The 12372-nt window shown below is 39.6% G+C and overlaps 1 protein-coding gene and 1 long non-coding RNA gene across 5 annotated transcripts in view; both read left to right on the forward strand.

Moving 5' to 3' along the window:
- Positions 1-8003, forward strand: part of LOC114480422 (uncharacterized) — a 31239-nt gene extending 23236 nt beyond the window's left edge. Inside the window, exons 3-4 of one of the 4 annotated variants that reach the window (XR_003676095.1) lie at positions 7238-7431; positions 7501-8003. This is a non-coding gene — a long non-coding RNA (uncharacterized LOC114480422). Of the gene's footprint in view, positions 1-225; positions 248-7237; positions 7432-7500 lie in introns of those variants that run through there. The other 3 variants (XR_003676096.1, XR_003676099.1, XR_003676097.1) reach the window with 3 other exon arrangements.
- Positions 8004-9491: 1488 nt separating this feature from the next.
- LOC114480190 (uncharacterized) lies at positions 9492-12372 on the forward strand. The gene is made up of 2 exons (XM_028474085.1): positions 9492-10269; positions 12164-12372. Exons 1-2 carry the CDS (start codon positions 9747-9749, stop codon positions 12370-12372), a joined length of 732 nt encoding a protein of 243 aa, XP_028329886.1. The 5' UTR covers positions 9492-9746.

The following is a 12372-nucleotide window of genomic DNA, read 5'->3' on the forward strand; positions in this document are numbered from 1 at the left end:
AATGTTGTGGAATGAATTCGGAAAATTTTGAGTTCCTGCAACAATTGAAGTTTAAAAGTAACTCCCATCATGTGATGTCAGCATGGGAAACCTGTGAGCTCTGCTAATATTGTGGAGTTTCCTTAACATTATTTGTTTTTAGAGAGGCTGAGATATCTACAACTGAATTAAAGAAAACATGAATAATTGTAGAAATTATTAACTGTCAGTTATTTTCTCCTACAGGCTGAAATAGATGCTCTAAAGGGCTGGATTTGGCCCCCGGCCCTTCAGTTTAACACACATTCTATATAAAGACAGTCTATGATGTTCATCATGTGTTTGTATAATGTACATAATAATCATTAGTAGTTTTTATAGAATGTAGAGAATGTGACTAACATTCCAATAGATGTAATAATCAGATCCTAACTTGTAGATGAATATACAGGCTGTGTTAATACAGACCATCTTCATCATGTACCTTTGAATCTGTTTCTTTTCTCTGTGTTTATAAAGGATTCATATTTGTAATGAGTTTTAAATGAGTATCTAATACATCACATAATAGTATTTTCTTGATTTTAGATGTGATGTGTTTTATATAAAGTATGTTTTTCTACAGTTGAAGTGAATGTGATGAAATGGTTCCTGACAGGGAAACCCTGCCTAAAGCCTGTGAATGGATCATGCAGTGTGCTGAATGAATATCAGGGGAAGGGGAGCCCAAAGTGTCCAAACACTCCCATTTTATCACCATATTTACATTTCTATCAACTCTGTGATTACAGCTCATAGATTTATTCTAACTCTGAAATGTTCTTTAATCTGTTCTTTAGCCTGTCCAGCCTTTCTTTAGAACTTACAATGTTCTATGTAACCATGATAAATCCTAAAGTTCTTCTTAAATCTTCCTTCTGACATAAAGTTTGAATCAATGTAAATGTAATGATATCAAATGTCCAGTGAAGCTTTGTTCCTTTAAATAAAGACGTGTTATTGTCTGTGCTGGATTTCTTTGAACAGAGAAACATGTCAGAGAGAGGGAGAGCTTTTCATTGGATAGCACATAATCCTCCATCAAACACACATGGTTCCCATGAGAAGAACATCCACTGGATGGATCTAAGAACAGGAAGTGAAGGTTCCTCTGGAAACTGAGTGTTTAGTGAAGCTGAAGGAGTTTAAAAATAGACTTTTAGAGTAACCGCTGCTTTCACATCCAGTCATGATGTCTTTCTTACAAATTCTGATAAAATGAGTCAAACAAGTGCGGAATTCTTTAGTTTGAGATTGTTTCTACATTAATAAGGCTTTTTATTTAAATTTAGTGTTGTATCAACATCTGAGACAGTGAAAGAGTTCATGTTTTGGTTCCAGAAGGATATGAATTATTCCCAATGAACAGCACTGATTAAAAGGGGGCGGAGTCTCCCTGTATGTGGACTCAGAGTGGATGTGTGTCCAGGTTAATCACATGTCTAAGTGTGTAAATGAATATAATATAAAGTTGTATATATAGAACACCAGGGTGGTGCATTGACACACTGAAGAACACATTAGCTGACATGTTTCATAACTCTGATGATTCAATAAAATACAAAGTGTTTGGAGTGACTTCATTATTAATATTATGAATCCAAACAGACACATAAAGACTTGTGATGTTATACATCCAATGTACAGCTGTGGCCTGTTCTTAGTCATTGTAAAGCCAAGCAGAGTCACATTAGACACTGACACATCCATCATTAACATTTGGACACATTCAGCTGATTGGAAAGTAGATGGAGGATTATTTAGAAGTGATATCAGTGAACAGCTTCCAGTTAGAAACCAGAGCTGGGCTTAGATCTATCAATGTGATCATCCAAACAATGTCTATGATGTCTTTATGTCCACATTAGTGATGCTACATGAGAAAAACTGTCCTTTAAACAAAGAGCAGGAAGCAGAAGCTTTAGAACAAGCCTTGGATTACTGAGGCCTTAGAGACTGTATGCACTAAGATAAATGTCCTGAATAAAAGCTTTATAAACCTAAAGAAGCAGAAGATAAGCATACATAATATAAAAACCAAAGAGTAAACATTATGACAACTTTAAAATAATATGATATGTATTAGGCAGTGGCTCTCCGTACGGTTGACGTATCAATATACCGAGATTTTATCTGTACGCAGCGCCCCTAATTGGCTAGTTTAGGTCACGTGACTAAGACTAAACCTAACCCTAAGAATTGTTGTGATATAGAGTTATAACCTAACCCTAAGTACTTCGGTAAATGTTCCAGTAGCACCTGGATTTGTCCGTACGGCAACCGTACGAATACACACTTTCTATATATTAACCTGAAAACTTAAAACAGAATAAGAGTAACATTAAAAAACATGGACTGATGTAATCATCAAAAAGAACAACAGATTATGCAAATAATTTAATAAAGAGTAATGATGTAGTGAAAGAATAACAGATATTAATCCTAAATTTAACAGGTATTTGGTGAATGTTGGATACGACCTCACTAAGGAGATTGTTGAGCCAAGAAACACAGATGAATTCCAAAAAAGTCGAGTCAATAAAACTTTATTTTCATTGTTTTTTCATTCTGTAGATTAAAATTAAATAGTTCACATTGTAAAAAAATACATCATGAAATGTCAACTTATTGTTTTGATTTTAACTTTTTATTAATTCAAGATAATATAGAATATATAGTAAAATAAGTCGTGTGTCTTCAATAAATCATTCCAAAGTGGTTTATTTGTAATAGATAACAAACAGTGAAAGTGTTCCATGTATTAGAGTGTTAATATAAGCAGCTCTAACTACAGACCAGTATCATTGCTTCATCAGCTTTCAAACATTAGAGAAAAAGGCTTTGTTCATAGACTTGATAATCCATCCATTTTCTGACCCACTTCTTCCTTTTTCAGGGTCACGGGGAGACTTGATAAGTTGATTAAAAACACAAGTTGTTGAGCTATCACCAGTTTGGCTTCAGAATGTATCATAGTATGTGATTAAAAAGCTGTAAATGTGTGGTATCAGAGGAACAGCCCTCTTATTAAAAGTGATCAGAATGAGTTTGCTGCGTGGCAGCAGCCTGAACTTGTTGCTAGTTCAGCATGGACATCACAAGCTGAGCTGCAGGAGAAGAAAAGCTACCAAGACCTCCTGAAAACAGCAGTAGGTAGTGATCCAGCATTCTGTCTATCATCCATCAATAAACATTTCATTACTGCTAAACGTGTGTGTGTGTGTGTGTGTGTGTGTGTGTGTGTGTGTGTGTGTGTGTGTGTGTGTGTGTGTGTGTGTGTGTGTGTGCATGTGTTAAGGTTACGTAAGTATTGGATATTTGCCTGTAGGTAATCAGATTACTATAGGATCATTATGAGGGGACTTACAGTATGTTTGTAAATGCTTGCACACACATTAAAGCACATTGCACAGAATGTAGTGGATATCTGGACAGTTGGTGATAAAGAGGAACTGTGGACTGACGTCCCTAAACAGCTCTGAATGTTGGAACATGGTCACAATTGTTCAGGGTCACATGCCAATGGAGCAGCTCACTGTGAAGACTGAAGGAAGCAAAGAACCACAATGGAACCTGCTACTGTAGAGTCATTTCAGCCCAATATGTATCAGCTTTATTGATTAAAGCTGCTGTAGACGATCATCCTTTATCAGATAAGGAGTTGGTCTCATAGATCAATAAATCACTGAAGATCATTTACCAGAAAAAAGATAGAAAAGGTTGAATTTGTCAAAGGAAAGTTTGTTTTGATGTCCACTGTAAAGACTCTCTTATTGACATTGTCAGAACAGATTTGTGGGATGTGGAGTCCTGTAGACCAGTGGTTCTCAACCTTTTCAGCCCACCACCCCCAAAATAAAGGTTCCATAGAGCGGGGACCCCCACTGTAGCTGAAGGTGGTTGAACACATGAACATTGAAGAACAGTCATGTGGAGACAGGACCATCTATGAGGGGGAATAAAGGAGAGATTTTTGGGGTTCATCCATAAAGTCAGTAAAATGATGGTTTATTGTTCTATGAATCTGTGATAAACACATTTATTTATTCATCTTAATATTGATATCATTAGCCTCTGCTAACTAGCTTAGTCTCTGCTAACTCGCTTAGCCTCTGCTAACTAGCTTAGTCTCTGCTAAATAGCTTAGCCTCTGATAACTAGCTTAGTCTCTGCTTAATAGCTTAGCCTCTGCTAACTAGCTTAGTCTCTGCTAACTAGATTAACCTCTGCTAACTAGCTTAGTCTCTGCAAACTAGCTTAGCCTCTGGTAACTAGCTTAGTCTTTGCTTAATAGCTTAGCCTCTGCTAACTAGCTTTATCTCTGCTAATTAGCTTAGTCACTGCTAACTAGCTTAGTCTCTGCTAACTAGCTTAGTCTCTGCTTAATAGCTTAGACTCTGCTAACTAGCTTTGTCTCTGCTAATTAGCTTAGTCACTGCTAACTAGCTTAGCTTCTGCTAACTAGCGTAGTCTCTGTTAAATAGCTTAGCCTCTGCTAACTAGCATAGTCTCTGCTAAATAGCTTAGCCTCTTCTAACTAGCTTCGTATCTGCTAACTAGCTTAGTCTCTGCTAACTAGCTTAGCCTCTACTAACTAGCTTAGTCTCTGCTAAATAGTTTAGCCTCTGCTAACTAGCTTAGTCTCTGCTAACTAGCTTAGCCTCTGATAACTAGCTTAGTCTGTGCTAAATAGCTTAGCATCTGCTAACTAGCTTAGTCTCTGCTAACTATCTTAGCCTCTGCTAACTAGCTTAGTCTTTGCTAAATAGCTTACTCTCTGCTTAATAGCTTAGCCTCTGCTAACTAGCTTTGTCTCTGCTAACTAGCTTAACCTCTGCTAAATAGCTTAGTCTCTGCAAACTAGCTTAGCCTCTGCTAACTAGCGTAGTCTCTGCTAACTAGCTTAGCCTCTGATAACTAGCTTAGTCTGTGCTGAATAGCTTATCCTCTGATAACTAGCTTAGTCTCTGATTAATAGCTTAGCCTCTGGTAACTAGCTTAGTCTCTGCAAACTAGCTTAGCCTCTGGTAACTAGCTTAGTCTTTGCTTAATAGCTTAGCCTCTGCTAACTAGCTTTATCTCTGCTAATTAGCTTAGTCACTGCTAACTAGCTTAGCCTCTGCTAATTAGCTTAGTCGCTGCTTAATAGCGTAGACTCTGCTAACTAGCTTTGTCTCTGCTAATTAGCTTAGTCACTGCTAACTAGCTTAGCTTCTGCTAACTAGCGTAGTCTCTGTTAAATAGCTTAGCCTCTGCTAACTAGCATAGTCTCTGCTAAATAGCTTAGCCTCTTCTAACTAGCTTAGTATCTGCTAACTAGCTTAGTCTCTGCTAACTAGCTTAGCCTGTACTAACTAGCTTAGTCTCTGCTAAATAGCTTAGCCTCTGCTAACTAGCTTAGTCTCTGCTAACTAGCTTAGCCTCTGATAACTAGCTTAGTGTGTGCTAAATAGCTTAGCCTCTGCTAACTAGCTTAGTCTCTGCTAACTAGCTTAGCCTCTGCTAACTAGCTTAGCCTCTGCTAACTAGCTTAGTCTTTGCTAAATAGCTTAGCTTCTGCTAACTAGCGTAGTCTCTGCTAAATAGCTTAGCCTCTGCTAACTAGCTTACTCTCTGCTTAATAGCTTAGCCTCTGCTAACTAGCTTTGTCTCTGCTAACTAGCTTAACCTCTGCTAAATAGCTTAGTCTCTGCAAACTAGCTTAGCCTCTGCTAACTAGCGTAGTCTCTGCTAACTAGCTTAGCCTCTGATAACTAGCTTAGTCTGTGCTAAATAGCTTAGCCTCTGCTAACTAGCTTAGTCTCTGCTAACTAGCTTAGCCTCTGCTAACTAGCTTAGTCTCTGCTAACTAGCTTAGCCTCTGCTAACTAGCTTTATTTCTGCTAATTATCTTAGTTGCTGCTTAATAGCTTAGACTCTGCTAACTAGCTTTGTCTCTGCTAATTAGCTTAGTCACTGCTAACTAGCTTAGCTTCTGCTAACTAGCGTAGTCTCTGTTAAATAGCTTAGCCTCTGCTAACTAGCATAGTCTCTGCTAAATAGCTTAGCCTCTTCTAACTAGCTTAGTATCTGCTAACTAGCTTAGTCTCTGCTAACTAGCTTAGCCTCTACTAACTAGCTTAGTCTCTGCTAAATAGCTTAGCCTCTGCTAACTAGCTTAGTCTCTGCTAACTAGCTTAGCCTCTGATAACTAGCTTAGTCTGTGCTAAATAGCTTAGCCTCTGCTAACTAGCTTAGTCTCTGCTAACTAGCTTAGCCTCTGCTAACTAGCTTAGTCTTTGCTAAATAGCTTAGCTTCTGCTAACTAGCGTAGTCTCTGCTAAATAGCTTAGCCTCTGCTAACTAGCTTACTCTCTGCTTAATAGCTTAGCCTCTGCTAACTAGCTTTGTCTCTGCTAACTAGCTTAACCTCTGCTAAATAGCTTAGTCTCTGCAAACTAGCTTAGCCTCTGCTAACTAGCGTAGTCTCTGCTAACTAGCTTAGCCTCTGATAACTAGCTTAGTCTGTGCTAAATAGCTTAGCCTCTGCTAACTAGCTTAGTCTCTGCTAACTAACTTAGCCTCTGCTAACTAGCTTAGCTTTTGCTAAATAGCTTAGCCTCTGCTAACTAGCTTAGCCTCTGCTAACTAGCTTAGTCTCTGCTAACTAGCTTAGCCTCTGCTAACTAGCTTTATTTCTGCTAACTAGCTTAGCCTATCCTAACTAACTTAGTCTCTGCTAAATAGCTTAGCCTCTTAGTTGACTTTTTCACATTTTATTTGACATTAATAATTAATAATGGACATTTACAAATATTGTACATGATATGAGTGATAACACGTGTTATACAATAGATGTAACTTAATATTTTTACTTGTCCTTTGGTGTACCATGGGTACATATAGTTAGTGAACCACTGTCCTAAGGTACAGAGGTTTTATATTTAGAAATAATGTAAAATTAATGGTTCTCACAGAAACTAGATTATGTTCTGGTTCTTATAATTTCAATTAAACATTTATTTTGTAATTTTCTATGAAATAAGTAAAGTGAGATTACACATATATATTTTACATGGTTAACTATAAATAAATAGTTTTTATAAGACTTTTTCCTGTTTCACTTTGTACAGTTTAGAAGTTCACTAACATAATGTCACTAATTTAATGTTGTCTTTCTATTATTACACTTACAGCCAATACATGTTGTTCTCTAACTAACATGTGCTATTGTTCACAGATTGTGCTCAGGGATTCAAACCAGTGAAGATTCAGAGATACCAGTACACCTGTGTGGCAGGTACAGCCTTGTGCAGCCACGTGGCAGCTCTACCGTACCAGACGGCCCACTACTCCCAGCTGAGGATTACATCTGTTCTCCCAGTGTTCAGCTGTACAGAGACTGAACAGAAGTGGTACAAAGCAGTTACCATGGTAACCAACCTTTTAATCACACGTCTTTCTTATTTATGACATGACTTGTTTGTGTGTTGTTTTTCACAGAAGTAACTTATATAAAGGCATCAACTACACTCTACCAGACATCTCTACTCTGAAAGTTCAGGACGTGTATGATGGACTCACTGCTGATGAAGCTCCATGATCACTATGATGGACGTCTCCAGTGATGTTCTTCTGGTATAATCCATGTTTGGTCAGGTGTAAGAGGTTAGTGTGCTGTCATACCAGCTGCCAACAAGGACAGTCCCCAGGCCCCGCCCACATACAGTAGCCCCTCCTCCCCCACAGCTGCCACTCTCTGATTATAGGCTGGGACCCTCTACCTGTGCATTCATCTGCTCTGAACATCAACACCATCATATGGCGTCTCTTGAAACATCTTTGGTGACATCACACCAAACTGAGAACATCACAGTAGAGCAGAGTTCCAGTGCTGAGTGGCACCAACTAAGGAGGTGCTGCATTACCCCCACCATATTCAGAGAGGTCTGTCACACCAGGGGGGAAAGCTCTGCTGAAAACCTCACCAAAAGGCTTCTGAGACCATCCAGTCAGACTGATGACTATGGGGAGACATTTGTCTCAAAAACTTTCACAAATAGATTCACAATTTTTACATGTGTTTTTCAAATCCACAAATATATTTACAATTTTGACATGTACTTCTTTCAGATTTTCACGTTTTTCAGATTTTCACATGTTTTTCAGATTTTCACATGTTTTTCAGATCCACAAATACATCAACAATTTACACACGTGTTTTCTCATTTATGTGTGTATTTATCATGAATTATCATGTGTAAATCCTCAACTGTGATTGTGGATTGAGCAAAGTACGTTTGTGGATCGGCCCGGAAATATAAAGAGAACCAATATTACAAATTTGGAAATATAAAAACAATCAATAATAAAAATGTGGAAATATAATGAAAAATATACAAAAATAGTTTATTTGTTTTCCATTTTGTGCTTTTTCTGGTTTGTCTTTGTCTTTTCCGTTTGTGTTTTGACATTGCTTTTACTTCATGACTCAAGCTGTCGGTAAAAGCAAAGGTCAATTCAAATGGTCATTCTGCCCAGGCTGACTAGTCGATACCTGATCACATGATTCCTCTTCTCTTGGAGGGAAAGTTAAAAATGGGAGACGTGGATGAAGTGAGAAGAGGCGTTCAACGACAGTTATTTGCAATATCTCGGTATGTGGAGGAAAATTCTCCAACGGACTATATTTTAAGGTTGGTGGAAGATGTCATGGAAAGTCTTGGAGAAATATCTGCGCTGACAAATGCAGACATGGACGAAGCTGTGTGGTGCAATCCTGAGGAGGTAAGTGTAAAATACGATGCCGTCATGTTGTCGGTCAGCTTTGTACACAAGTTTTAAGAGGGACAAAAGCTACATCATGACTCTGATTCACATATTAGGCATTCAGCCCTAATTAGCAGCCACAGCCAAAGTTAGCCCCTGCTATGGGCAGACCTGTGTTCAGCTCACACAAACGGACAGATTAGAGCTCAGACACACAGTGTGTCCCAGAGCAGGGATTAGGATGATCCATGGTCTTCTTAAATCACAGGGTGTACAATTGCAAAGTGAGTATTGATGCTGGATTTTTCCTGATCAAAGATGCAATTTAAAATTTACCAAGTATATAATTGACCCAATGGAAATAAATGTAGAAGTGATACATCAATGAAATATTTCAATATTTTCTTTGAAATGCTGTTAATAAAGATTTCCTTTGCAGACAGGTTCCTGGGCCCTGGTAGTCCTCAGTGTTTAGAGCTATAAGGACAACTTCAGGGCCTGAAGACCTGTCAATGAAATAAAAACATTTATATAGTTGTAATAACAAACCATGCATTGCTGTCTTAAAAAGATTGTACTTGTTATGTATTGACATAAGCAGCTATGGTTAGTACTGTGTAAGAGGCACTACTTTATGTTGCGCATGTGTACAGGCGCATACGTTATGTATAAAGTGTCAGCGCACTAATGTGTGAGTTGTGATAAGGCACCTGTGGAGTAAAAGATGTTTAAAACGTTACCGGAGTTTTCATCTATTATTTTACAAGGTTATGTAAGTGACAAACATAACAAAACTGGCGACGAGGATTCACATGAACCCGGGCAATTTCTGCGGATGCTCGAGGACAAGTAAAAGGTACAAACGGACTTGGTTTTGTGAGCTGTTTTTCGTTTGCTCGACCCGGAAATAGGATTGCCGGAGCTGGGGACGATTATAACACGAGACTAAAGAACGTGATTGGACGCGATAAAGAGGCATAATGTCGGCGTTTGTGGGTCATATGGACACTTTTGACAGTAGAGTGGAGGACTGGACAATCTATGTGGAAAGATTTGAACAGTATTGCTTAGCTAATGACATCAGGGATGAGAGAAAAGTGGCTGTTCTTTTGAGCCTCATGGGTGCAAAAACCTATAATCTCCTCCGCAGCCTCACTGCACCGGATAAACCGGCAGACAAAACAATCGGTGAGATTACGGAAACTCTCAAAAATCACCTGAATCCAGCCCCGTTGGTGATCGCGGAGCGCTTCAGATTCCATAGGAGAAACCAAGCAAAGACTGAGACTGTGTCGGAGTACATAGCTGAACTGAGGAGGCTGGCGGAGCATTGCCAGTTTGGAGTGGGACTATCTGACGCACTGAGAGACCGGTTCGTCTGTGGTCTACACAATGAGAGCACTCAAAAACGCCTTTTAACGGAGGATAGGCTCACCTTGCAACGTGCGGTGGATGTCGCTGTGTCGGTGGAAACAGCAGCGAGAGACGCCACTGAACTTCAAGGTAAACAGGCCGCTGCATGCGCTGTGTATGAATTACAAACCAAGCAACGTAGTTTCAAATCGAAGCCGTGTTTCAGATGCGGTAAACAATCACATGACCCAGCTGACTGTTGGTTTAAAGATAAGGATTGTAGGCAATGCAGAAAAAGGGGGCACATACAGAAGATGTGTAAAGCTAAATACAATAAAGAGAAATCAAATGCAAAATGGGGGAAAAAGCTGCATAAAGTCACAGAAACGGAGTTCGACAGCTCAAGTGAGGAGGAACTGTCTTGTGTTGGACTATATGCAACTGATGAGGATGATAGTGATGTAATATGGGTGACACCAAAAGTCAATAGAGTGCCATTAAAGATGGAACTGGACACAGGATCTGCACTGTCACTTATATCCAACAAAGATTACATGAAAAACTTTCCAGACATGAAGTTGTCTCGCACAAGTGTGAAACTGAAAACATATACAGGTCAAAGAGTAGCTCCTCTGGGAAAGTTGAAAGTAAAGGTGAAATATAAAAATCAAACATGTAATCTGGAACTGTTTGTTCTCAAAGAAGGAGGTGCGCCGCTGTTTGGACGGCAATGGCTAAGACAAATCAAACTAAACTGGCAACAAATAAAGACTATGAACATTGCTTCTAAACAGCTCACAGGCCAAAGGCTGTCAGAAATAATAGAGAAACATGCAGCAGTGTTCAGCGAGGGCATAGGAACCATGAAAAACATTAAAGCGTGTCTAGAGCTTCAAAATGATGCAAAGCCAAAGTTTCACAAAGCACGCCCGGTACCGTATGCTCTACGCCCAAAGGTTGAAGCTGAGCTACAACAACTAATGGATCAAGGGATCTTGTCCAAAGTGGATTGGTCTGAATGGGCAACGCCAATCGTACCAGTGGCTAAGAAGTCTTCAGAACGAGTGCGTATTTGTGGTGACTTCAAAGGAACAGTTAACCCTGTACTGCACGCAGTCCAGTATCCACTTCCTCGCATTGATGACATTTTTGCATCTTTGGCAAATGGTGAGCACTTTACAAAAATAGACCTTGCTCAGGCCTATCTACAAATGGAGATGGATGAAAATTCACGCAAGTATCTCACCATAAACACTCACAAAGGACTGTACCAATACAACAGACTTGTGTTTGGCATCACAAGTGCCCCGGCAATCTGGCAACGCGCAATGGACCAGGTGCTCCAAGGGATCCCAAGTACACAATGTTATTTGGATGACATCATTGTTACTGGATCAGACAAAGACTCACACTTAGCAAACTTGGATGCAGTTCTCACAAAACTGGAGGACTATGGACTGAAAGCTAACAAAAAGAAATGTGAGTTTTTCAAGGAATGCATTGAGTACTGTGGGCACAAGATAGACAAAAATGGACTACACAAAACGCAAGATAAAATCGAGGCCATAGTGAATTCTCCTCAACCTGAAAACGTAAGTCAATTACGCTCATTTCTTGGCCTCATTAATTACTATCACAAGTTTTTGCCAAATCTGTCATCTTTGTTGCACCCACTCAATGGTCTTCTTCATCAAAACACAAAATGGAGCTGGACTGATGACTGTGAACAAGCCTTTAAAAAGGCAAAGAGACTCATTGTGTCGGAAAAAGTTTTGACACACTTTGACCCGAAGTTGCCCCTGCGACTCGCTTGTGACGCTTCACCATATGGCATTGGTGCTGTTTTGTCACACAAAATGACAGATGGCTCAGAACGCCCCATTGCTTTTGCATCACGCTCTTTGGCACCTGCAGAGCGTAACTATGCACAAATAGACAGAGAGGCTTTAAGCTTAGTGTGGGGAGTGAAAAAGTTTAACCAATATCTGTATGGCAAGCATTTCACTCTCATTACAGATCACCAGCCATTAATCTCCATCTTCAGTCCACAGAAAGGTGTTCCAGCGATGGCAGCAGCTCGTCTACAACGTTGGGCTCTGTTCCTGGGAGCACACACGTACACCATTGAATACAGGGGGACAAAGCAACATGGAAATGCGGATGGACTGTCTCGCCTTCCTCAGACATGCACAGGTAAAGGCTCTGACCCCGCTTTACCCCTGCACATGCTTCAAATGGAACCTCTCCCTGTGA

This window comes from Gouania willdenowi, chromosome 18 (genome assembly GCF_900634775.1).
Source record: "Gouania willdenowi chromosome 18, fGouWil2.1, whole genome shotgun sequence".
NCBI classification, from domain to species: domain Eukaryota; kingdom Metazoa; phylum Chordata; class Actinopteri; order Blenniiformes; family Gobiesocidae; genus Gouania; species Gouania willdenowi.